This window comes from Pipistrellus hanaki (genome assembly GCF_964339955.1).
Source record: "Pipistrellus hanaki genome assembly, chromosome: 8".
Lineage (NCBI taxonomy): Eukaryota > Metazoa > Chordata > Mammalia > Chiroptera > Vespertilionidae > Pipistrellus > Pipistrellus hanaki.
Genome location: NC_140510.1, coordinates 62,353,695 through 62,379,602, shown reverse-complemented (window position 1 = coordinate 62,379,602; position 25,908 = coordinate 62,353,695). Strand labels below are relative to the sequence as shown.

General features: G+C 47.8%; 2 protein-coding genes across 3 annotated transcripts in view; one reads left to right on the top strand and one right to left on the bottom strand.

The window, feature by feature from the left end:
* IRS1 (insulin receptor substrate 1) overlaps positions 1-23,009 on the bottom strand; it is a 59,364-nt gene extending 36,355 nt beyond the window's left edge. The window contains exon 1 of the mRNA XM_084891622.1: positions 19,117-23,009. Within this exon, the coding sequence (XP_084747748.1) occupies positions 19,138-22,893 (3,756 nt within the window). The 5' untranslated portion in view covers positions 22,894-23,009 and the 3' untranslated portion in view covers positions 19,117-19,137. The remainder of the gene's footprint in view (positions 1-19,116) is intronic.
* Positions 23,010-24,350: 1,341 nt separating this feature from the next.
* RHBDD1 (rhomboid domain containing 1) overlaps positions 24,351-25,908 on the top strand; it is a 119,273-nt gene continuing 117,715 nt past the window's right edge. For both annotated transcript variants that reach the window (XM_084892915.1, XM_084892914.1), the window contains exon 1: positions 24,351-24,441. The gene's annotated coding sequence lies outside the window, so the exon portion shown is untranslated. The remainder of the gene's footprint in view (positions 24,442-25,908) is intronic.

The window sequence follows — 25,908 nt, the reverse complement described above, 5'->3', positions numbered from 1 at the left end:
TCAACTGGGGATCAAACCCGAAAGCTTGATATATTGGCACAATACTCTAATCAACTAAGCTACTTGGATAGAGCCTATAAAGTATTTTTTTTTTTTAAGACTACCAGTAAAAGGTTTCAAATAACTGTTCAAAAATCCAAATAGCTAGGTCCTTCAAGGAAGAGAGTTTAAGAAGGCTCTGATGATCACAGTGGCTCCAAGGTGGTACAAAAATCTATAAAATCCTGCTGTCATTGAACAAATAAACACAGACACAAAGCAGATTATATTGGGGAGAACATGGAGAATCAGGAAGCAAATCTCCAACTGCACCCTGGATGGGTCCGAAACTCTCCACTATAGAATGTTGGCCAATTCTGGGCAGGAAAACGATGTGAAATTCTTTATAGGTTTTGGAAAGAACCAAAAAATTGATTGCAGGTTTGAGAAATCAGAATGATGAGTAAAATGTGAAAATGGTTAATATTAAGGGAAAACTGAGAGCTGACTTCAGAAAGGTCTTCAAAGACACCTGGGGAAATATCTCATAAAAGGTCCATGGGCTGGATATCCAAATGGTGGTATATGAATACAAGGGAATATTATTCAGTAATAAAGAGAAATGAAATACCAAGCCACAAAAAAGACATGGATGAATATTAAGTTTATCTGCTAAGTAAAAGAAGCCAATCAGATAACTGTACATATTATACGATTCTAATTATATGACATTCTGGAAGAGGCAAAACTACCAAGATTAACAGATTGAGTGGTTGCCAGAAATTGGGGAGAGGAAGAAGATGGTTGAACAGGGGATTTTTAGGGCAGTGAAACTATTCTGCATGACACTGTATTAATAAATACAAAATATGAAGCATTTGTTAAGACCCATGGAACTTCATAGCATCAAGAGTAAAGCTTAATGTATGCAAATTTTATTTTTTTTATATATATATATTTTTTAAATATATTTTGTTGATTTTTTTTTTTTTTTTTTTTTTTTTTTTTTACAGAGAGGAAGGGAGAGAGATAGAGAGCTAGAAACGTCAATGAGAGAGAAACATCGACCAGCTGCCTCTTGCACACCCCCTACTGGGGATGTGCCTGCAACCCAGGTACATGCCCTTGACCGGAATCGAACCTGGGACCTTTCTTTCCGCAGACCGACGCTCTACTACTGAGCCAAACTGGTTTCGGCAATGTATGCAAATTTTAAAAAATTACTTAAGAGATCAGTTAACCCATGTGAATTCAGAATGTGGCAGAAGAATCTAAAAGAATCTAAATGTATTATAAATGCACACAAAAATCTCATTGCAGGGGGTGGGGAAATGACCTGAAAAACTTTGGAAATGAAGTGAGTGAGTCTTTAAGACTAAAGACAAAAACAAAACAAAACTAAAACTGTACATAAAGTTGTTTCCTATAGCAGCGTGAATTAATGATTCTGACTCTGCTGTGCATATGTGTAGTGGAATGGAACAAGTAGATGGATGAAGGATAGTGTCAGCAAGGTTTCTCACTGCTGGAGTGAGAGGTGACAGATAAGCAGGAGAGGAGGCTACCATGATCCATATGGAAATTGATTAGTACTACGGTACTAAGAGACATCCGTATGAACTCATGCTTAGCTTGGTATACAAACAGCTACATATAGAAATATTTATCAAAATGTTTATATATATGGACAAATGATGGTAATGCTGGTTGCCCGTCTCTGGTTTGGAACTATCTGGCATTGAAATTGGGGCACAAAAGAACTGTTGGCCCAGAAAGGAACTCACTACAGACTGATCCATTTGCCTCTCAGCATAACCATTATGGCTTGTTGCAGTTTAGGTTCTTACAAGGGTATTTCTTGGATCACATCTAGAGGAAATAATGAACAACATAAACAGACCCAGCAATCAGACTCTCAAACCTCAGAGGGAAAGTAAGGGTGGATGGGGGTAAGGGGAAGAGATCAACCAAAGGACTTGTGTGCATACATATGGGCCTAGCCAGTGGCCATAGACAACGGGGGTTGGGGGGAGGGGACATATCTAGGGAGGGGTTTGGGATGGGAATGGGGGAATAAGAACAATTATGTGAGACCATAATCAATAAAAATTTTAAAAAATTTAAAATGTTTATATATATGGATTAGTATAAACACATGCTTGCTCTGAAAGTCAAGAAGGCATAAAAGAAATGACACTCCAGTACAACAAACTTTTCCAGTGCCAATATTCTGGGGATTGTAATATGATTTTCCAATGAAAGGGACCAGGGCTCCTTGGAGGACCAGTGATTCTAGGACAGGGGCAGGAATTAAACAAGATGATCCTATGGCATCCGCAGTCAGAAAGTAAGGAAACACTTTTTTAAAGAAGCTACTGGATTAAAAATGAGTGATAAGACAGATTTAGGTAATTATTTAAATACTAGAGGCCTGATGCATGAAATTGGTGCACAAGGGGTGTAAGGGTCCCTCAGCCAGCTGCACCCTCTCACAATCCAGGACCCCTCACTCCTAACCTGCTCCCACTTTACCTGCTCCCACTTTACCACTCACTTGCTCACACCTTACCACCTGCCTGCTCTCTCCTTACCACTTGGCTCACAGCTCCTTAGTGCTGCTGTGGAGGCAGGAGAGGCTCCTCCCAGCACTGCTGCACTCACCAGTCATGAGCCCAGCTTCTGGCTGAGCAGCACTCCTGCTGTGGGAGCACACTGGCCATCAGGGGGGCAGCTCCTGCATTGAGCGTCTTCCCCCTGGTGGACAGTGTGCATCATAGCGACCGGTCATTCTGATAGTTCCAGTTGTTCAGCCATGATGGTTGCTGGGCTTTTATATATATAGATTGATGTGTTCTGCTCTCTAAATGGTTTTCAAATATACACCTTTAAATCCTCTGGCCTCTTTAAAGACCTCCAAACTGTAAATTGTATTTGATGAATTACTGTTTTTTTATTAAAAAGTTGGATGATGCAAAATTTCTTTCAGAGGAAATTGACTCTATAATTAAATTTCAGCAAATGAATATATATTATATTAGAAACCCAGAAAGTCATATTCAGTTTAATTAGCATTGTCTAATCACTTATGAAGCACTTTATGTTTATGGCTATTTTCTTCTAAGACTTTCTGTTTAAATTCATTTCCAGTTTTATTCCCTCTTTAGCAAACTAATTAGGTACAGTACCAAGGTTGTTAGGATTTTCTGTTTTATCTTCTGCACACTTAAGTACATTCATTGTGTGCTATTTTTAATGTGTTTTTAGAATCTTAGTGGGCCCTACTGTAGATTTTTGTATTATATAAACTTAAATCTTCTGATAAAAATGAAATTTATGCCCTCGATTAAAAAAAAAAAAAAAAAAGGACAGGGGCCATACCTTGTCACCACTGCCAAATTCAGAATGAAGAAAATGTGCCTCACCACAAAAGCTGTTCACCATGCAAAAAGGTTACCTCAAAACTGTAGGATTTCCTCCTGTGATGCATGGATCTAACAGGAATATGCCTGAAGATCCTTACTTGTAAAATACATAATAATATCACAATAGCAGCTTTTTTAATAAAGAGTTTCAAGATATTGGTCTTTTCCTTCCAAACATTTTACACAAAGAATAAATGTAGAGAAAAGCAAACATGTTAAATGTTTTTCCAACAGAATTTCAGAAAAGAAGGGTTAATATATACATGCATTACCAGTTTTGCATAATAGTCTTAAAAAGGAAACTCTGAATCCCCAGTGAAAAGTACTAGCAGCCAACACTACAACAACACAAGCTATGGTTCATGACACCAGCACATGCATGCAGCCCAATACACATTGGTGGCCACACTGGCCAGCCCAAGTCTTTCCCCAGGGCCCCCAGAAATGTCACACACTTCTCACACCCTTTCCCTAGTTGTCGCCTGTGCCAGAGCTTGCCTTTTGTGTAAGACAATCTCTCCCAAGCAGACGCACATCAACTTCAACCCTTACTTTCTTACTTTCTCCTCTGAATATCCTGTCCTACTACGTAAGAAAAATCTGACTTTGCTTCATTTGTGAGTCACAGGGTAACCTTAGATGCCACAAGGAGTGTCAGCCATCTACGTACATCCAGACAAAAGGACATCATGAGTTTTTAGTGAAACCCCATGTACAAATCAACGTTGTCAAGCCCTCACGTCCATAAAAAGGGCCAGAAGTCCAGTTACTTCTCTCAGGGGGTCTCATCTGTCCCCCTGGGGGAAACTGACTCACTCAACTTGTCCTCAAGGAAAAAGCTCTGTGAGGGCCTGAATATGTATCTATTTTCTCTACAGTTCTAACTCAAGAACATAGGAAAATGTAGAAACTCATTAACTCCTTGTTGCATTAATTTAACCAAAGCATTCTCTCCTGTCTGGTCTACAAACATTTAATTCTTCAGCAATTCTCTGCTGCTATCTTCACCAGTTATAATTTCTTCAAATGTCCAAGTTCAGTAATTACTACAGCTTAATTATGGAATGGATAGAAAACTTTAAGACGAGTTCCAGATAGTGGTAATGGAGTTAAGAAAAACTCTGTCCTGCCCTAGCCGGTTTTGCTCAGTGGATAGAGCGTTGGCCTGGGAACTAAAGGTTCTCAGGTTCGATTCCAGCCAAGGGCACATGCCTAGGTTGCGGGATCCACCCCCACCCCCAGTAGGGGGCATGCAGGAGGCAGCCAAATGGTGATTCTCTCTCATCAATGATGTTTCTCTTTCTCTCTCTCCCTTCTTTTCTGAAATCAATTAAGAAATGTATATTAAAGAATAATAAATAAATAAACACAATGCCTATTTTGACATGTTTTAAAAAAAGAAGAAAGAAAGAAAGAAAGAAAGAAAGAAAGAAAGAAAGAAAGAAAGAAAGAAAGAAAGACTCTGTCCTTCTGAATAGAGTATGATTCTGGTCTACAGATATAGGAAACACTGGCATATTTCCCATACTGTGGTTTACAAACATATGGTCTCACATCCATTCACTCAGTATCTACAACAAATAGTGTCTACCAAATGCCAAGCTCATTGCACTACACATCTGAGCCTAGTCAACCACACTGGCAGAGAAAGAAACAGCCTCCTTGCTCAATACCAGACACATACCTGTTGGAAAGCAGCATAAATGGTCAAGGTTTAGAAAGTAACATGAATACCAAATGACTATGCAGGGCCAAGAAAACTGAAGTTCTATTTACAATAAAACAGAATACATTTATAGTACAGATCTTGAGGAGCTGCAGTGTTTTATATTGAAGTATGATACATGTTTTGCTCTATGTAAAATTGCTTGAATCCTTCATTTTAGCTTAATACTTGAAATCTCAAGCAATGTTTATAAAGGATTGCTATAGTAGCTGACAAACTAGAATACACATCCTATATAATAAAAAGCTAATATGCAAATTGTCCCCTTAACCAGGAGTTCAACCAGCGGGTGGGCTGGCTAGCCAACCGCCCTCAGTCCCTTCCCCCAGCTGGCCCAGCCCAATCAGCCCCTGTCAGCTGAGGCGGGCCAGCTGGACCCCACCCCTGCATGAATTCGTGCAATGGGCCTCTAGTTCTATTATGATGGTCATCAAACTAGCCCAGCCTCAATCTAGTAGTGGTAAAAAAATAAAGGGGGAAAAAGTCTCATATCTTGGTAATTAGGTTCAATTTTCCAGCTAAGGTATCTTTTTAGCAGAGTAGCTAACAAGTGCCATGCCAGCAAAATGAACTTGTTTAAATTTCATTCCCCTTCTCAAACCTTACCGCTATTTTAACAGAGGGATTAATTAGCAACAATAAACCCAAGATGAAGAAAGGGAAAGAGCATAGGGACAAATTAGAAGGGGACTCTATGAATCACATACTTAATAACTGACCTCCTTTTAAAAATAGAGGTAACTGTAATATAATAATTGTTTTTCAAATAATTTTCTCATTGCTTTTGATATTTTAAACCTCAGTAAAAATGCTATGCTATGACCTAGATCAGTAAGCTGCAATTAACATCAGAAGAACTTTATTAGTAGAATGAAAGTTGATGAACTACTGTTGAGAGCAGAGAAATAAATCTTGTCAAAACAAAGCAAAGTTTCTGTCAATCTTTAAAAGAACAGTTTGGGGAACAGAGGAAGCATCCAAGGATTTCAGAAATAGGGATGATGCAATTGTAATTAATTTTACCCAAGTTTTCCTAGCCACTCATATCAAGGACTTCTGTCATTTTGGTTGGTTATTTTTAAATATATTGTTACGTTTGAATTTGATATTTTAAAAAAATATTTGGCAAATAAAATGGCTTGAGGTTATATATATATATATATATATATATCCATAGCATTACTTTTGTTTGGGGTATTTCTAAAGCCATTCTCTCCCCTGATTCAACAACTTTCTCCTGAACTATTGATAAACAAGAACTATTAATAAACTTGGCACTTGCTTTAGGAGGAGGAGTGCCATGAAACCAGGAACTGGGACAAGAGCAGGGGTCTCCATCATCTCTCAGGAAGGGGTAAACTCTGAAAAAAGAGGGGCAGGGCGCTAGGTACACTGTACCCAATAAACCAACTACTTCTATTTCCTCTGAGCATTTAAAAGTATTGATTTTTGCACTGCAAATGCAATGTTACTAACGTATAGTGGAAATCCATTCTGAGCTCTTCAGAGTTAACAACTCTATCTACCTTCCTCAATAGCTCCTGCCACTGTTTTTAAAAATATAATCCCCAACACCCTGTCCAACTCCCCAAAAGCTTGGAGTTTCCCATCCAAGGGGAAACAATAAATCATCTCAGTTGGGGTGGGAGGGAATGGGGCATGGGGACTCTCTTCTTAGAGAAGGGGCATTAATTTAAAAATCTGTGTAAAATAGCCAGTGAATTAGATCGAATTGGGTGGCATGGGTTTTTGTTGTGTACTTGATAATGTGAAGGCTCTTTTCAAGAGCCCATCAAACACAGCCTAGTGGGACGCAGGCTTTGAAGACACAATAACATTCCTCCAGCGAGTTTCAGGCTGGAGGCTAAAAGCACCAGCCATTCATTTTTCCCTATTGAGCCACATTCCTCACCCAGTTCAAAGACCTGAGAAACAATAAGCTTGCACACTTTCTGAAGGTCGTCCCTTGTAGGGGCTTGTGAGGGACCAACAGCTCAGAATGCAAAAATATTTTTAAAGACCCAGTGTTAGGAATATAACCCTTTTTATTGGACTGTAGTTTCCACCCCCTAACCCTCTGTTGTCCCACCTCCTCCAAACACACACACACACACACACACACACACACACACACACCATAGTGGTCAAGTTAGGCAAAAGAGGAAGTTTTCATTGTAATCTCAATAACTTCCAGGATAACTAACTAGTGGAAGTAAAATATTTTCAGAAATTAAGTCATTACCCTTTCTTTAAACAAATGTAATATTTATATCCCTTAATCTAACCAGAGGGAATGGATCAGCTTTTGAAAGGAAGTTATTGTTTCCCTGTGGTTCAAAGTGTGCGCTGGAATTGGGAAGGGAGGGCAGAGAGGGAGAGTGAGGGAGGAGTTGGGGGGAAATTGTCAAGATCAGGATAAAAATACACACTCAACCAACCCTTCAAAAGATGTGAGGGGTCTCCCTCCCCTGCCCCTACCACAACGTATTTTATTCTGTGCCCCGGTGGTTCTGTCCTGTAACCTCAGGAACATTTAAGGCATTCAAGATTCTGGTGAAAGAAAACTGTCAACTCTGCCAGGCAGGAGATCTGCGGCAAGGAGGTAACAAGAGTATGGCCTTGCCTTTGACTGGGATGCATCTGTACAAACGTCCACATTTGTTTTCCCATCATTAACCACTCTGCGTCACCAAGGATTTGTGCTCCTGTGGGAAAACTTCTTTCAAACCACCGGAAAGTCTGTGACTCCATTTCTGGCCAGTGCTCCCACCTCACCCAGGAACTCTGAGAGAGTTCTCAGCTCATGAACCTGGGAAAGGGGCAGTCTTGGTTATGGGGCAGAACAGGAGAGTACAAGATGCCTAATGTCACTCTGGCTGGTTTGGCTCCGTGGATGGAGCGTCGGCCTATGAACTGAAAGGTTCCAGGTTCAATTCCCGTCCAGGACACATGCTAGGCTTGTGGGCTCGATCCCCAGTGTGGGACTGGCAGCAGGCAGCCAGCCCATGAATCTCTTTCATCATGGATATTTTTATCTTGCTCTTCCTTCCTCTCTGAAATCAATAATATATATAGATGCCTAATGTCCTCTGGCTCTGGGTTCCCTTCAGTACACAATGGTCTCTAAGCCTAAGGGCATCACCTGAGGATGTTGGAGGGTGTAATCCTCTAGTGCAGGACAAACAGCATAAGCAGTGTTGCCAACCAACTATGGCACTTCATCCATGGGTACCAGAAGTTTCAGTATCAATGTTTACATTTTTCCTAGAGGTGAGCTTCCAGCCCTCACTCATCAAATAAAAAGCTTTCTCTAGTGAGGAAAAAAAAAAAAAAAAAAAAAAACAACTCATAGAAAAGATGCCACCCCAAGGCCTGAATCTGCACCTGGTCCAGGGAACATGTGACATAAAAATATTTGTTCCATCTTCGTAAACCTAAATGGTATTTTCTTAAATTGTTTTAGCTGCCCCACATTTTAAGTGGTTCCCCATTATTCTGTTTCTCAATACACTGTCCTTCAATAGACCACATTTTACAGTAATACAATCTTTTGTTTCAATTCCTTATTCTTTGCCTCCTATAATCACCACAAAGCCAGGGACATGTCTTTTCTAGTCTCTAGTGCCTGGCTCTCAGTATGAACTAAATGAAAGATGTACTGAAAGACTCCGACCAATGTGGCTGAGTTGGTTGGAGCATGGGCCCAAAAGGTTGCAGGTTTGATTCTAGGTCAGGGTGTGTATGGGTGGCAACCAATCAATGTTTCTCTCTCTCTCTCTCTCTCTCTCTCTCTCTCTCTCTCTCTCTCTCTCTCTCTCTCTCTCTCTCTCTCTCTCTCCCTCCTTCCCTCCTTCCCTCCCTCCCTCCCTCCTAGATGAGACAAGCAGAACTGCCCCACTGAACCCATTGAACCCAGTTCCAATCCCCAATCCCCAGAACGGTGATCTAGCAAATGATTGATGTTTTAAGGGCAAATGATTGATGTTTTAAGGCAATCAGTTTGGGGATGGTTTGTTACCCTTCAAAGCTATACAATGCACCCACCTAAGAAACTACATAGCTTCATAGACTAAACTTTTTAACAGGTTTTTAAAAAGTTCATTCAGGTTAGTGAATTTCATTCCTCCTTACTCTAGATGATCTGGAAGAAAACTGATATTTTTGCTTTTAGCATATTCTTATCGATGAGTCAGCAAAAGTGATAAAATGCTGATCATCCTGATTTAAATGTTATCTGTTATCATATTCTTGAATATCATATTCTGTCTTGTAACAAGAACTAATCCCATTCTCTTCAGACTTTACCTGGACCACAATTAACAAGAGTATCAGGGCGTTGCCGAAACTGGTTTGGTTCAGTGGCTAGAGTGTCGGTCTGCGGACTGAAGGGTCCCAGGTTCAGTTCCAGTCAAGGGCATGTACCTTGGTTGTGGGTACGTCCCCAGTTCGGGGGGGGGGGGGGGGGGGAGTGTGTTCAAGAAGCAGCTGATCGATGTTTCTCTCTCATCGATGTTTCTAACTCTCTATCCCTCTCTCTTCCTCTCTCTGTGAAAAATCAATAAAATATATTAAAAAAAAAAAGAATATCAGGGCATCAGTTGTAATGTTTTCTTAAAAACATTAGAGAGTTTCTCTTTGGTTCAAAGGAGAAATGATCTCAGTAATACATATATCTTCCTTAGGAGATGTCATAGGTTCTCTATATTCCATTCATTTTCTCCAAAGTATTAATAAATTTGAAGAAAAAGAGATAAAATTACTAGAGTAAAGGAATGTATTTTATTACTCTATGTAATTATTTTAACATAATATTTCACCATTCTGGGGATTGGGGATTGGAACTGGGTTCAGTGGGTTCAGTAGGGCAGTTCTGCTTGTCTCATCAGGGACGGAGGGAGAAAGGGAGAGAGAGAGAGAGAGAGAGAGAGAGAGAGAGAGAGAGAGAGAGAGAGAGAGAGAAACATTGATCGGTTGCCAATGAAAATGGTGAAAGACCACTCCAATAAAAAGCATTAATTCTTTTGAACTCTCAAAACCATGAGAACTTGGTGTTCAGAAAGTCTTTAAAAGGATCCTTAACCTTTATATTTAATCCTACTATGCTATGTTAAGAACTAGTTATTCATTAAGGGGGGGCGGGGGGGGGGGTGTAAGGTGAGCCTGAGTACTACCATGGAAGTGAACAGGGGGAAAAATCAGTTTGTACAAACACAAAACTCCAAAGAGGCATGGAAAGTCAAGATACTTTTCTTCCCTTTCATAGAAAAAGCAGCAAGTCTATTGTAAGAGGTATACCGTATGCTGTGTTCCTTTAGTACAGAAACTTGGGCCTTTGAGCAAAGAGCATTTAAATCAACTTTTTATTACTAAACTTCAAATTTTGCAGGCAGTTCACCTCTGGAAAGATAAACAAAACAACAACAAACAAACCAGCGTTGAGGGTGGTCTGTGAGAAGAGAAGCTGGGCAACAGTGGGAGGAAGCCATCGTTTTCACTCTCTACATGTAAAGAATGTTTTTAATTACTTGAAATGTACAGCATGTGCATCTATTGCCTGCACGAGAAAAATGTAAGGGAAAAAATGAGTATGCTTGGCCCAGCAAGCTATCACAACGCGTGGCACTCTTAACAAAATGCTTTTTATTTTTCTGGATGGAACTACTACAAACTTCAAAACAAACATGACTCACTCGCATCATCAAAACAGAGAGAAAGAGAGTGTGCGTGCACACTTAAGAGAGAGCAATGACAAATTCTCAAAGAAGCTTGGGCTTCCAGCCAGAAGCAAGCACAGGAACCAGAGGTCGGAGGGTTAGAGCCTTTCACCACTAAAATAAAAGCCACCCACCAAGGGGTGGGGGAGTCCTTGTAGAATGGAGCTTCTAAGACCAAAAGAAAAGACTTGACACTTTCTGTTGCAGGCCCCCTCTCCCCATGTTTCCTAACCCCGACCATCCCCTAACAAGCACTCACTGAACTCCGCTCCTCTAACACCTGGGCCCCTCTCCTGGCTGCTTCCCTTGGACAACAGATCCAAAAGATATCTTTTTCTAGCTTCTTGCCAATAGCGTGTTTACAAGCTGAATATCTGAAAATGGACTACCCTCCCCCATGAGTCTCAATTGACTTATACACTGTGGAAGTGCACTTCTGTCACTGCGAGGCAAGCAGCATGGTTAGGATGATGCTTTGGTGGAGAGGCCCTTTTGCCCGGTTAGAGCATGAAACATGCTGACTTCCATAAATTGCATGCTCTGAATCTTGATTTATCTGAATCCTGATAAGTTGTGTCATAAGAAATTTGGTAATCTCTTGGATGAACCTCCCTCACTCCCATATTTTTTCTCCAAATATCTACCCCCTCATCCTCTTTCTACAAAATATGTGCCATTTGGAACACGACAGGTGCTCCATGGTGCTTACTGAGGAAAGGTGGGGGAGGGTGGTGGTGGTGAGGGGACCAGTGAGAAACAGTGGTTTAGTGGTCAAGGTCAGGTCATCTATGTTGGAGTTGGGAGGTGGGTGGCTTCTAAAACTGCTCAAACTCCCTTCGGTATTCCCACAATCCATGACATTCAAGTGTAAGTGTGATTACTTATCATATCCCATAGAGCCCTTCAGATAAATTTTAAATGAACAGGGAAGTGATCATTAAAGAATATCAAGTGAGTCATGGTTGAAGACATAGTAATTACTGAATGTTTCACTTTCCATTAACTGCTATGTTTTTATACAGTTTTACAATTTTGCCTGGCTCACTTAACTCATAACCTTCTTAAAAGAATCGTGACTTTCTTTGAAAATTACAGTTTGTTTGCCACCCAAAAAAAATTTTATATTTGAAGACAAAAAATAAAAATAAGCAAAAATAAAAGAATGCCTCCTTGATCATTTCAACAAATAGAACTATCAACTTCTCAAGATTAAGTGATACTGTTCAGCAGCATGACCTAAATGTGTCAAGGAGGATCAGAAAACTCGCATCAAAGTATATTTTGGTCAACAGGAAAAAAAAAAGGGGAAAGTTTATCAGTCTTTTTCCTTTACTACAAGGGGTTTCTCTGGTATCTTCTTCAGGCCAACCAATTATTGCTCCCCGAGTATGAGTGTGGCTCTAGCTGGGCGAGGTCAGAGGGAGATGGGATGGTGAAGTGTGACACAGAGCAAGGAAAGTGAACATGGAATGACAAAAGGAAAAAACAAGGCACTCAGCTCAGCTTGATAATAAAACACTAAAGCCACACAATCTCTTCTCCTCTTGAAGATAGAGATAATTGGAGTTACAGTCTGACCCACACGTCCAATTCTGCAGCCCTCATTCATGAAAATGCAGAAAGGGAGTTGAAAAAGAAAAGCAACCTTTGCAACACAAACACATTATTTTTAAAAGCTCTGTTGTCCAAAGATCACTGACTCACTGAAGAAGCACAAATAACTACCCAACCAAATGTATCTGAACAGATGATAGCAGAGCCTGCAGTAAGACATCATTAAAATGGAAAATTTTCCTTTGCCTTTTGATGACAGTACATTACATTTATCTAATCCATGTGCCCCCTTTTAATGTGAATTAAGAAGGGGAGAGATTCGTTTCCATAATGTAAGACAAGATTAGAAGTAAATTGATGATATTTTAGAAAGCTTTACAGTAACTTTTTGTAACTATTTTTTCATATTAGTTTGAAATGAGTATGAAATTTGTACGCTATTATGTCATGCTAATATTAAAATATAATTCTGTTCATTTAACTTTCAGTGTGATTACAACTTCTGAATATTTTGCAATAACATTTAAAAAGGGAGTATGAAGTTTGCCACATAGTTATGGACTCATAAGGTAATGAAATAAATTAATTACACAATTATAAATGCGGTAGAGAGAGTATCCAGTAAACACAAAATGAATTAATAAAACAAAGTTACAGACTCTTTAGTGTGAAACTGACTTCAAACTGGATTCACATGAAGCTCTTTTCCTTGAATACAATTTCTAGTAACTCTGCAACATGAGGAAATAATTGAGGAAATGGCTTCCTTTAAAACAAAACAAAACCTTCACATTGTGAAATGTTCCCTTATCCTAAATTACCAACCCACCCAATAAAAAGAACCATTTATATCCTATATACAGCTAAGACATATATCTGATTATAACAGGAGGAAAAGATAAGTCAATGAAGCTCTGAATTAAAGAGTCAACCGACTATTCCAATGATTTATGAAATCCACACAGAGATGCCCAAAGGCTAGGAACTTCTGAATACATGGCACCTCAGCAGCCACGATAACACTGGGTCAGCAAAGCCGTGTGTAGCTCAACTAATCGAAAACCCAAAGCACAGAAAAGCTGGATGACAATCATTTTGCCGGCAAGAAAAATGTTGAGCTATTTCACACATCTAACAGAGAAGGTGAAAACTAAACAAAAAATTATGGAAGATTTCCGATAGTCCCCAATTGACCTCTCAGATTTCTTTCCCATTCACTCAAGTGGACACCTCCCTGTAGGATTCTGCTGGTACAAATGAGAGACATTATCTATAAACAGGCCACTAGTGGGAGAAGTGATTTCCCACAGAACAAGCAGAATAATGTCATAGAAATGGATTGGTAGAAGTTTGACCTGTGGGTTGGGGAGGGATGCTTCCAATAGCTGACCTCAGAACGCAGGACCAGCAGGTGAGTTGAATTCCCTCACACATTCCAGTTTATAAGGGAGGGAAGGAGGAGCCTCATCCAATCTAGATTAAGTTCCAAAATTTTAGACCGGTTCAGTCGGGGGGGGAGGTCTGTCTTAAAGTGTGTTAAAACCTGGATATGCCCCCTAATCCAAAGAAGAAGGATTAAAATCAGTCCTTAATCAAACCATAAAGAGTGTCTGCGGGACAGTACAACACAGAATACTCTAATGCACTTCATTGTGACCCCATCAGCAGCTTCCTCAAAAAGAATCCTCATTACAACTGACCCATTAAATGCTTTCAGTCATTTTCTACAAAACAGGCCTATGTTTAGAGCTGCAAAGGAGGTTAGAATAATTTAGAACAAAATTCTCAAGTTACCCATGAGGAAATAGGTCCAGAGAACTTAAGTGACTTGTCCAAGGTCACTCAGCCAGTGAAGGGCACTGGCTGTTTGTTACAAGGCAAGGTCTCTGGCTCCAAGGAGCTGCTTTTTCCATTGCATCAGTCAAGATAGCATAAAGCCATTTCCAGGAATCTTGATTAAACCAAAAGTGAGAAGAAAAAAAAAAGGGGGGGGGGGAGCATGCACTTTTGAATTCTAAGTCTCTTACTACATATATGGCAATACTAGAGACAGTCTTTATTGGGGTGGGAGGGCAATCAGATAAATGATATCTGGAAATTTTTATGGATTTATTTCTTTTTTTATTATAAAGCCACCTAAACAATGGCAGAAATTAAGAAGATTGTTAGATGTTCAGAGTTTTCTGGAACAACAGAGAAACTCTTTTCCACAGCTCAGAAGCAGTATCAGGGCATGGCACTTACACCAGGGCAGTCCTTCTTTCTTACAAGTTCACTGGGGATGTTCTTATCAGCACCTAAGGAAAACTGTGGCCTTTGGTTATGACTCAGGGACTCTGGCTGGTAAGAAATGCATATTTGAGAGGCCTGGGGTGAGGGGGAGGAAAAAAAAAAATACTTCCACAGTATTTCTCATTTTTCTTCTTTATTTTAGGAAGGACACATGTCAACAAAGTTTCTGTCCCATCTAGTAACATATCTTACATACTTTTGATTATTTGAGGGAACACGACACAAATCTAGCAGGTTTCAAACATCAGGTCTCCCAGGCTGCCTTGAGGAGTTTGCACAGGGGAGGTCAGTGGTCAGAAGTAAAATCTGTTTTTGAGAGCTTAAGCAGTATTTCCTTCCACCTCAGAAAGGAACCAGATCCGAGCCCTTACAACGAATCTCTAAATGCTCAAGATTTGCAAGCTCCTATCAGAGGTTTCCATTTCACTGTGAGCTCCTTTGGCCTAGAAGGGTCAGCTTTTGTCCATGCTTGGCAAACTATGGGCACTCAATATAGTGTTGACCCTAATACAATTTCAAGACAAATTATTTCCCCCTCCCCCATGGTCCCTAACCCTTCTCAGTCCTTTTTTCTCCTCCCTCCCATCAGTTAGGGAGGAAAATGTGAGCATCCTGAGCACCACCACCACGTGCTGCAGCTGCCTCCAGCTCCCGGATTTTAAGACAGGAAGATGAAGGAACACGGCGGTGTCTTAGTAAACCGTAGTAGCCAGAGGAGGGAAACAAAATGGGGCACGTCACATGGTCAGGGCCTGGATTTTTCTCAATTAAAAAACGAGAGGAAGTGTGCGTCTCGGTCAAGTGGGCCGCTTGGACTTTCTCATTCTTAGGATTCCAGTCTGAGTACGCGCATCCTCTGGGAGGGGGAGGAAGGGGCGCGGGTTTGGCTCAGTGCTGCCCGCGCTGGAGGGGAGGGGTGGGAGGAGAAGGTGGGAGGAGAAGGAGGGAGGAGAGGGGTGGGAGGAGCGGGGTGGGAAAAGGCCGCCCGGGCCCCAGGCGCCCGGGTCACTGTGGGACCCCTGCCATCCCTGGCCCCGCCTCCCACCCGCACAGCCAGGCTGATCCCCCCGCTGATTGGCTCTGGCGGGAGACCAATCAGCTCCCGCCTGCCCCGCCCCCTCAGAGCCAGTCTGTGCTCCCCGAGGCCTCAAGGGCAAGGGCTCGCCCACCACTGGGGCAGCGGAAGGGCCCAGGCCACAGCGGTGCCCTCGGGCCACCGGGGCTGGGCGGGATGGCAGACTTCAGAGGGCGGCTGAGGCCGAATCCTCAAGTCTGGGCAAAAGGGGGCTAAGGAGAGAGGAGGGCCCGGGGGGAAAGCCAAGTGCCAAATAAATAGGGAGGAATGCAGGAAGCGGAGGTGACCCTGGAAAGGGGAAAGTGCCAGAGCCTACAGGGTTTGAGCCAGACAAAAGGCCACACAGCGAGGGGAAATGGGAGGCGGGAGATGGGTAGACAGAATCCCTGACCCCCCCCCCCCCAAAAAAAAAAAAAAAAGAAGGAGGAGGAAGAGGAGGAGGAGGAGGAGGAGGAGGAGGAGGAGGAGGAGGAGGAGGAGGAGGAGGAGGAGGAGGAGGAACCTAAAAAGATGGCTTGGGTCAATGTCCTTGCCAAAGCCTGCTCCCCTCTACCCAGCTGCAGTTTCAAAACGAAAAGGAGAATTTGGGGTAAACGCGGGTCAAAGGCAGCTGGGCTGCTGCGTCCTTTTTTGCCCTCCTTGGGCTCTCGGCTTACTCTCTGCAGAGAGGAGGCCACAAATACTGTGGAATTCTAGAATGGAGGGGAAAATAGGAGGGTGGATGTGGGGCGATGCCAGGAACATAGGTGGGAAACAAAGGGAATGGGGATGGGGAGGGGGGAATACTGGAAAACGATCTATCAGGTCAGAACCAAGTTTGAAAGACACACAGGCCTACAAAAAGAAGAAACAGAAAAGATGGCTGGCGGCACAGGAGGTGAAGCAAAGGGTAGCTGAGCTAAAAGCCTCACAAATGTTCTGTTCATAGACAGCAAAACACATTAGACAAGCGGAGACGTTTAAGATGAGGCCTTGGGAGGCATGAGCACACTCCCATAGCACCCTGTTCCCTTTCATGTTCCAGGTTTTACCTGAGAAATGGGAAAGAGAGGCAAAGATGGCAATTGCTCAGGAAGTTAGAAAGACAATGTTTTCACAAGGTAACGTATTTCTAGGAAAAGTTGTTTGCCAAGGGCAGCTTTGATTTCCTTTTGTTTCAGTATATATCAATAAATGACTATCAAATCACATCTTTAAGCTCAACGGGCAAAGGCAAGCAAGCACAATTCAGGGTGTGCATGTGCCAAGTAGCATTTGGTACTCTCTCTCTCTCACACACACACACACACACACACCCCTCACCTCTCTCCATTTACATCTTACAAATAAACATTGTAGAGTTGTCTGGCACGGTGCTGTTAAAGCATGGCCTACTGCTATTCCAGGATTATTAGGGAAATGATTCTATGATTATTTCAGAACGTTATATTTTTCCTAAGAAAACCAAGAATAGAAGGTTATTTTTGTTTTGCTTGGTTGGTTTTGATGTATCTTCCACATAATGGAGGATTTTAAGCCCTTTTTAAAAATGAAAACTCAATTTGATCATAAATTTCCTCCAGAGCAAATATTATTTATTCTACTCTATAAAAAGAAGACTTCAAATTAAGAAAATAGGCGAGGAAAACTTGTTTCTTAGCCTCTTCTTTCATCTCCTTTATAACAAAAATTTGTGCTAGGAATTTTTCCTTCAGATGGTCATTACTTTACAAATGAAAGACTTTGCACCACAAATGATTAAAGTGTTAGCAGGATTCACATTCCCCAAAACATTTTCAAAGATTTTTATTGCTCATGTTGATAAACAAAATTAAGTCTCTTCTAGTGATTCATGAAAAGAAATACTGAATATTGGTCAAACAGCGGCTTTTTGCAATATAGCCTTATCACCAAAAAATCTTAACTTGTTTGTATACTTACACCTTGTTCTACAACACAGAAATGGTAGAGCTCAAATATTGGAAACTGTTAGAACCAAGGAGCTGTGACCACATACACAAATACCTATCACTAGGAACCCAATGCACAAATTAACTTCTTACAAATGGGTACATATTAAGAATAAGGCTTCGGAAAGCTCATTCTGTGAGGCATATGTAAAAAGACGGTCACAAGATAAACTATTTGGCCGAATAAAGTGCTTCCAAATGCTGGAAACTCCTGCATTTGCCAACTCACCACATTATTTGCGAACTATACTCTTCTCTTCTTCCCACAATGATGACCACCAGAAAATAGGCTCAACAGAAGGGAGGGCAAACTAATTAATTTCCTATTACAAATGCTTTCCATTTTCAATACAGTTCTGCCCTCAGAAGACCTGAAGCCACCTTTCAACTTTTCATGAGGTTATCTACTCTGGAACTTAAAAGGCAAACAACAAATAGCCTAAACATGAAGAGTACAGGATAAACCCCTCCATTTCCTTGACTCGGTACTCCTTCTTTCAACATAAAAATGTTAAGTAATTTTACAGACAATGCACAGGAGCCCCCACACGATCTGTGTGATGTCTCTGCTCAGGCCTTCGCAAGAACAAACAACTGTGAGGCAGACACACTGGGTTGAATTACCGGTAACTCTTAACTAATAATGGATCCCAGACGTATGCAGACTTCCTTGCATGCCCTGTACAAAAGCAGCCATGCCTGTGAGGTGGTGGGTCTGTGTGTGAATGTTTCATAAATCCTGGTTCAAGAACCAAAAGAAAGCATCACCCATCATTACTTTCTAAAGGGTCACAGGTAGAGAGGTTATTTCTTTCTAAATATGTAAGCTTAACCAATCGCTCTCTCCTGAATCATTTTAGGAGGGCGTGAATAAAAGCTGATGTTTCCTACTGCTATTTTTGTTACCTTGGTATTGTGTAATCACAGAACTAAAGTATACAGAGCAACTTATCAAGATCAAACTCAGAGCTCTAAGAAATGATTTCAAATGAAGGCTTAGCCCTGTTCGAACAAATATTTTTGTAGAAGAACTGTCCCTTCCAGGAAGTGACTTAAACATACAGTTGAAAGTAAACTTCTATAAAGAGATAAAAAGTTCTTACACATGAACTTCACAAACCTCAGAACTGGCATGAAAGAACATATGTTTTGGAAATACTACAGTCCAGAGCCTCCAATGAAAACAGCCCTCCTACAGGTTTATATGACTGACTAGAGACTATCAGCCAGGTGTCACCATGGGGTGAGCATTTTAAGTGCCCTAACCTCTCCCACCCACCTCCTGAATGCAACTCCTTAAGGAAGAAACAGGAAAGAGAGGGAAGGGGCAGAAGCAGAGAGAAACAGAATTCAAGCACCAGGTTCAAGTGAACTTGTCTTCCGACTTTGTCACCACGAAACGCACCTGCTGTGATGTTCAGTTGAGCTACTGGAGGTCCTCTGGCTGCTTCTGGAAACTGATGCTGGCATAGGCGCTTACATCCTCCCTGGAGCGGCTGGAGGAGCTGCTCTCACTGCTGCCCGGAGGATGATGATGATGATGACGGGTTGGGGGCTGGGGACGCTGCCCCTGAGGGCGGTGCTCCTGGGGGCGCTGTTTGAAGTCCTTGACCAAATCCAGGTCTATGTAGTTCAGACCATTCTCCAAACCGCCTGCAGCCCCTCGCACTGGAGCCTGCTCTTTGGGTGCTCCCCCGAGCTCCCCAGGCCTCAGCCACACGTTCTCAAAGGAAGCAGAGCTGTGACGTTTCACATCCTCAATGCTGCTGCTGCCGCCGCCACTGCTGCCCCCTACTGCAGCCCCCGCTGAGGGCACCGTGTTGCCGGCCCGGGGGGCGCTAGGCATGGAGAAGGTCTCGGAGCTATGCCGCCTCCGGCACCCTTGCGGGTCTGCGCGGATCACTTTGGCACTCTGGTTGCCACTGGGACTGAGGTTCACCCGGGTGAAGGCACTCGTGCCCCCGGACCCCTGCGGGGCCACCAGCTCCCCTGCTCCTTGAGGCGCAGTGGGGGAAGCAGAGGCTGTCGAGGATGAGGAGGGAGCAGCCGCTGCAGCCCCGGGAAGGCTCGCCTCCTCCACAACGCCTGTCCGGATATCAGCGTAGCTGACAGGGGCGACTGGAGAGGTGTCCACATAGCTCGGATGGGGACAACCCACCTGCATGGTCATGTAGTCACCCCGAGTGCTAGGCACTGCCCGGGTAGGCCTGCACGTGCTGGCGGTCCCTGGAGGTGCAGGGCCCACTCGGCTCGGCTGGACCGCAGGGCTCTCCTGCCAGGTGGCCGCCCTCCGGCCAGGCCCCAGGTCCATGTTCATGTACTCTTCGGTGCCAGACTCTTCCTCCCTGGGAGCTGGCTGCAGCTGGGACGGACACCTGACGGAAGGTGAGCTGTGGGATGCCACGGGACCGGATAAGTAGCCAGGCTGATCACTCCCAAACTCTATATTCACATATTCCCCCGGGCTCTTGGGCTCCGGAGGGAGCAGGAGGGCCGCGGGCTGCTGCTGCTCTCGAGCCCGAGGTAAGGTGCTGGCCTTGGGGTCCCCCAGGGAAAGCCTCGTCGGCCGAGCCAGGCGGCTGTTGGTCTGCGCAGCCGAGTCCACCTTTCGAGGCAGATGGGTCTGCAGGACCTGATGGTGGAGTTGAGGCGGGAGGCTGGGCTCAGGCTTCCCCCCGGGGTATCCCCCACCCAGGCTGTCGTTGCTGGTGGAGGGAGAGGAATCTTCGGCGGCTGCAGCATAGAGAAGGCGGCCAGAGCTGGAGGAAAGGCGCAGGTGCTGGTGCCGGGCGGCCTCCTCCGGGTCCCCCGGGCGCTGGGTGTGCTTGAAGGACCTTGGCAATGAGTAGTAGGAGAGCACCGGCTTGTTCTGGGGGTCCTCGGGGCCGCAGTAGCAGTCGGAGGGGCTGCTGGTGCTGGAGTCCCCCACCGGTGACATGTTCATGTAGTCGCCTGTAGCAGGCAAGAGCTTCCCACCGCTGCTCTCCGGGGGTAGTTTGGAGGGTGGCAGCGCGTGGGAGGGGTGGCCCCCAACCCCATTTGTCCACGGCTTCCCATAGCTACTCCGAGGAGGGGCGGCACTGTTGCTGCTGCTGCCGCTGGGCCCACCCGCAGTGTCCGGGGAGGAGCTGCCACTTGGGGACATCATCATGTAGCCATTGGGGTCCACCCTCTGGGGATGGCGTCTGAGGGGGTTGATGATCTGCTGCGGGGAAGACACACTCTTGGGGCTCATCGGCATGTAGTCCCCGCTGCCTTTCCGGCTGCCTGGCACCGGGGCCACCCCTGGGGTCATGGGCATGTAGCCATCATCCGTGTGGAGGCTGGAGGTGTCGGGGCGGCCTTGGCCCCCTCCGCGGCGCTCCAGGGGGAGCATGTCCAGACCCTCCTCCGGGTAGGACTGGGTGGGCAGGAAGGCGGAGTGCCGGTGGCCGGGCGGCCGGCCTCCACTGCCCCCTCCTGGTGGGCAGGCGGGCATCATCTCTGTATACTCCTCAATGGAAGCCACGGAGGACTGCGACGGGGTCTTCTGGTGGGAGATGGTGGGGGATGTGCCAGCGGAGTGAGTCCGCTTGCGAAACCGATTGTCCAGCTCTGCAGCAGCACCGGCCGCGTCCTCCCCGGCCTGGGCCGAGTTCGTGGTGCCCACGCCAGCGCCAGCGGCCGGGAGGTAGCGGTGGCCATTGCCACCCCGAGAAGGCAAGATGTAGTGGCCATTGGGGGCGGCGAGCGTGGAGGCGGCCCCCTTGCCTCCCATGCAGATGTAGTTGCTCAGCTCCTCCTCCCCGCGGGCCGGCGGGGTGTGGCCCAGGGAATCCGGGGTGACACTGCGGAAGGAGCTCCGGAAATCGCAGGGGCTGGAGCCGTACTCGTCGGAGGAGATGAAGCCGCCGTCGCTCGGGGAGCCGGACACGGAAGCGCTGGATCTCCGCGGGAAAAGGCAGTCCGAGGTGGAGCCGTGCCCGCTGGTGCTGCTCGAGGACAGGCTGACGGGGCTGGTGGCCGAGGGCGAGCAGCGGGAGGAAGGCATGGGGATGGACCGGCTGTGGTTGAGCGGGGGGTGCAGCCGCGAGCAGCCCCCCCGATGGCGGTGGGCGTGCGTCCTGTTGGTGCTGGGGCTCACGGGGCTGCCGTCCACCGAGGCCGGGCGGGACATGGTGCCTTCGCCGTCGCTGGAGGCGCGGACGCGGAAGGAGCCCTGCTTGCCGCCCACCAGGCTGGCGGGCGAGGTGGCCGTGATGCTCTCGGTGCGGGAGCGGCGGGTCAGCCCCACTTGGCTGGGCGGCGGGTTGTTGAGGTGGTGCCTGCGCAGGGGCACGCTGATGGGGTTGGAGCAGTTGGAGGAGGACTGGCTCTTGCTGCGAGGCCGGAACTCGTCGCTCATGGCCCGCATGGCCTCCAGGATGGTCTCGTGCATGCTCTGGGCCACCACCGAGTCGTCCACCTGCATCCAGAACTCCCCGGGCCCGGTGACGGCGGAGCGGCCCACCTCGATGAAGAAGAAGTTCTCCGAGTGCCCACAGCGCCGGATGTTCATCAGCTGCAGCACCACGGCGGCCGCCTCCGTGTTCAGCTTCACGAAGCTGATGGTCTTGCTGGTCAGGCAGAGGCGGTAGATGCCGATCAGGTTCTTTGTCTGGCCCAGGCCCTTGGGTTTCAAGACCACCTGCCAGACCTCTTTGAAGGCGGGCCCGGGGTTGCAGTCGCTGAAGAAGCTCAGGTCCTCCCCGGCCTCGCCCAGGCCGGAGCTGCCGCTGCAGCTGCCCCCGCCGCCGCCGCCGCCGCCCCCCGTCCCGGTCCCGGGGGCCGCGGCCCCGTCGTGGTGGCTCTTGGCGCGGTTATGCAGCTGCAGGAGGGCCTGGTACCAGCTGTCCTGCTCGGCCTCGCTGTCCGCCGCGATCGCGAAGTGCTCGTCCCGGGTGTAGAGGGCCACCAGGTGCTTGTTCTTGGAGTCGGCCCGCTTGTTGATGTTGAAGCAGCTCTCGAGGGGGATCGAGCGTTTGGGGGCGCTCGACTTGTGCCGCCACTTCTTCTCGTTCTCGTAGTACTCCAGGCGCGCCGGGCCCCCCGCCTCGCTGGCCGCCCGCAGCACGAAGAAGCGCTTGTGCATGCTCTTGGGTTTGCGCAGGTAGCCCACCTTGCGCACGTCCGAGAAGCCCTCGGCGTCCGCGGGGCTCGCCATGCTGCCGCCGCCGCCGCCGCCGCCACCTCCGCCTCCGCCGAGCGGAGGGAGGCGCCGAAAATCCACCCGGTGGGGGGCGGAGGCTCCTCGCCGAGGCCCCGCGCATGCAAACAGGGCTGGAGGCGGCCAAAAACCCCGACTCCCAAATCCACGCCGCCCTCCTCCCCCCCCCACCCCGCGCCGGGGAAGGAGCAGCCCAAGCAGGGCGCTGCGGCTGCGAGGACGAGGAGATGAGCCCCGACCAGAGTTCACGGGCGTTTCATGCAAACACCCGGGGGAGAGGCAGTGCGTCCGGCGGGGGTGCAGCCCGGATCTTCCCAGAGCCGAGTCTCCGGGAAGGAGTGTGGATGCATCTCTCCTCGCCGCCCGAGCCGGAGTCCCGAGCGGGCAGGCGACAGATGCCGGGGGTCTCCGGGTGGCCCCTCCGGGCGCGCGCGCGCCTTCCCTCCCGAGGTCCCCTCTGCGAGTAGCGATTCCCGAGGCAAATTAAATATCCTTGGGCAGGGGGAGGCGAGCTGCCAAGTCCCAACGTTGCACGGGGTTCTCCCTCCTCCTCCTCCGCCTCCTCCTCCGCCTCCTCTCACCCCCCAACAGTCCCCGCCGCCACCAGCCGCCCAAATACCAGCTCAATCGCGGAGACCGCGGCTCTGCGGCTGCTGCTGCTGCTGCGGCGGCCGCCGCCGCCCGCAGACGCGTCCTCTGCAGCCCCCGCTCGGGCCCATCTCGGCGGGCGGAGAAAGTGGCTTTTCCACGCGAAACGCACCTAGGCAACCGGGGGAGCTGGGGACGCGCCGGAGGGACAGGCACATCCCTGCCCCTGGCTCCTCCGGGCGGCAGGGGAAGGCGAGGAGGGGGCCGAGGGCGGGAGGCGAGGGAGTAGGTTTGGGAAGGAGTCGGGGAAGACGCCTCTTCCCGGGAGGCGCTGCCTCTGCAGTTACTTCTCCCCTCCTCCTGCCTCCCTCCTCCTCCTCCTCCTCCTCCTCCTCCTCGGAGAGTTGCCGAGAGCCCCAACCAAAACAAGCGGTGGCGGCGTCTGGCTCCGCTCGCCGGCCCCCTCCGACCCCGCCGCCGTCTCCCTCGCAGGAGAGGAACACGTGACGGAGCCTCTGCGCCCCGCAGCCCGGCCGCCGCCGCCGCCGCCGGGAGGCTCCCGCCTGGGTCTCTACATTCCCGGCCGAGCCCGCCCCGCGCCGCCCCGCTCCGCCCCCCGCTCCCCCGGCGGTGCCGCAGCGGCGCCCGCCCCGGGCCTCCCTCCGCGCTCAGCCAGCGCCCCTGGCGGCCGCGGCCCGGGCGCGCCGCCCTCCCCGCGCCACCCAGGGCGCCCCCGGCCCCAGGAATCCCCAGCGCGGGCGCGGGCGGGGGCGTTTGGGTGGTCACCCCAAAGCAGAAGGGAGTCTGGGAGAACGGCGGGGTGGGGGGAGTTCGGGAAGAGCGGGAGTGAGGGGGGCATGGGGGGGCGGCGGGGTGCACTGCAGCTACAGAGCCCGGAGTGGGAGGGCCGCCGGAGGAGGAGGGGGCGCCGGAGCGGGGCTGCGTCTTGCCCAACAGGTAAAATGAACCCCTCGGGAGGTAGGCTTTCTTCTCAAGGGAAGGGGAAAGCTGCTTTTCAGTTTCGGGGTGACAGGCCGTGTCTGAGATCTGGGTTTTTATAGGATTTCCTAAGGAACTTGTGGGCCAGCCTGCTCCTCGCAATCACCGCCTTTGCTGCAGGGAGGAATCTGGAAGGAGCAGAGGGACTCCCAAGGGCAGACAGAGATGGAGGCCTTCTGGTCACTCAAAAAAAAAAAAAAAAAACAACGGGGAGAGGGAATTCCTGGGGAGCACCCCATGCCCGTCGCAGTGAGATGAGCTGCTGCTGAGTTAGGAGGAACATTTAAACATCACGGCTTCTCCTCTTCCCCCATCCTAGCGAGGGGCGGGGATTCACGTGTAGAGGTGAAGGCAAGGGGAGAGAAAATGAGATATCCCCTATCATATTCCGAAATTTATTTGCGATTTTAAAAATATATATATTTTTTAGGGACCTACAGAGGATTCCTAAGGCCTCCTGCGTAAATACTGGCTGACGTGTTTGTGTCACACATAGCTCCCACACCCATGGAGCTGCCCCCATACAATCTTTACCCTTGACCACAAGGATAACGGGGAGAAAACAAGGATGGTGCCAGCTCGACTGGGCAGGAACATGGGGGGATTTCTACTTGCAGAGAGTCTCAGTTGACCTTGCGCGATCAGGCACCAGCAAGCAAACGCTCCCCGAAGTTTCTGTTTATTTTTTAAGCTGACCTATACACGGGCAGTCTGTCCCCCACTTGCCCCGCTGGCACCGAAGACCCTACGAAAACGACGTTTGCCATTCGGCTTAACGCTGTCTTATGTTTGCACCCCCATTCCTGGTCGGTTCGGGGTTCCCGTCTCCTGTTTGCGCGGGAGCCCCGGTCTGCCGCCAGCTCCCAGGCGCTGCGGGAAGCTGGCGGGGAGACGCAGCAGGCGAGGCGCAGGGCCTTCAGGCGGGGTGAGGGCGGGGGGAGTCTCTCGGAGAAGCCTGCTGATTGGTGGGGTTCCCTGTTTTTCAAGCTCTGCCTGACAGGAGGGGAGGAGGGGTGGGATGGTAGGGGGGCCAAGGTAGGTTGCGAAGCGTAGGGAGGAGGGAAGAAAATTAACAGGAACGGTAAGCGCCATTCAGCAGCAGCGTGTGATACGTGAATTGCGGGGACTGGGCATCTGCAAAGGGGGCACTCCCCAACCGAAGCCCGGGAGCTTCTCAGTTCTCCTTTCACCTTTTTGTTCCCGGCCATCATGCATCCTCCAGTAAACCTGGTTAAGCTGTAATTTGTGTACACACTGTTGCATTGAAAGCCCGCCCTCTTTCCTCCTGGCAGCCTGGCAATGCGGGCACACGTGCCCACTACGGCAAAGCTATAAATAGCACACACGCATCTGGAGCTGGCGATAGGCGGCAATAACAGTGACCGAGATTCTGGGGGTATAGCTTGCTTTATGCGGAGCAGAGGA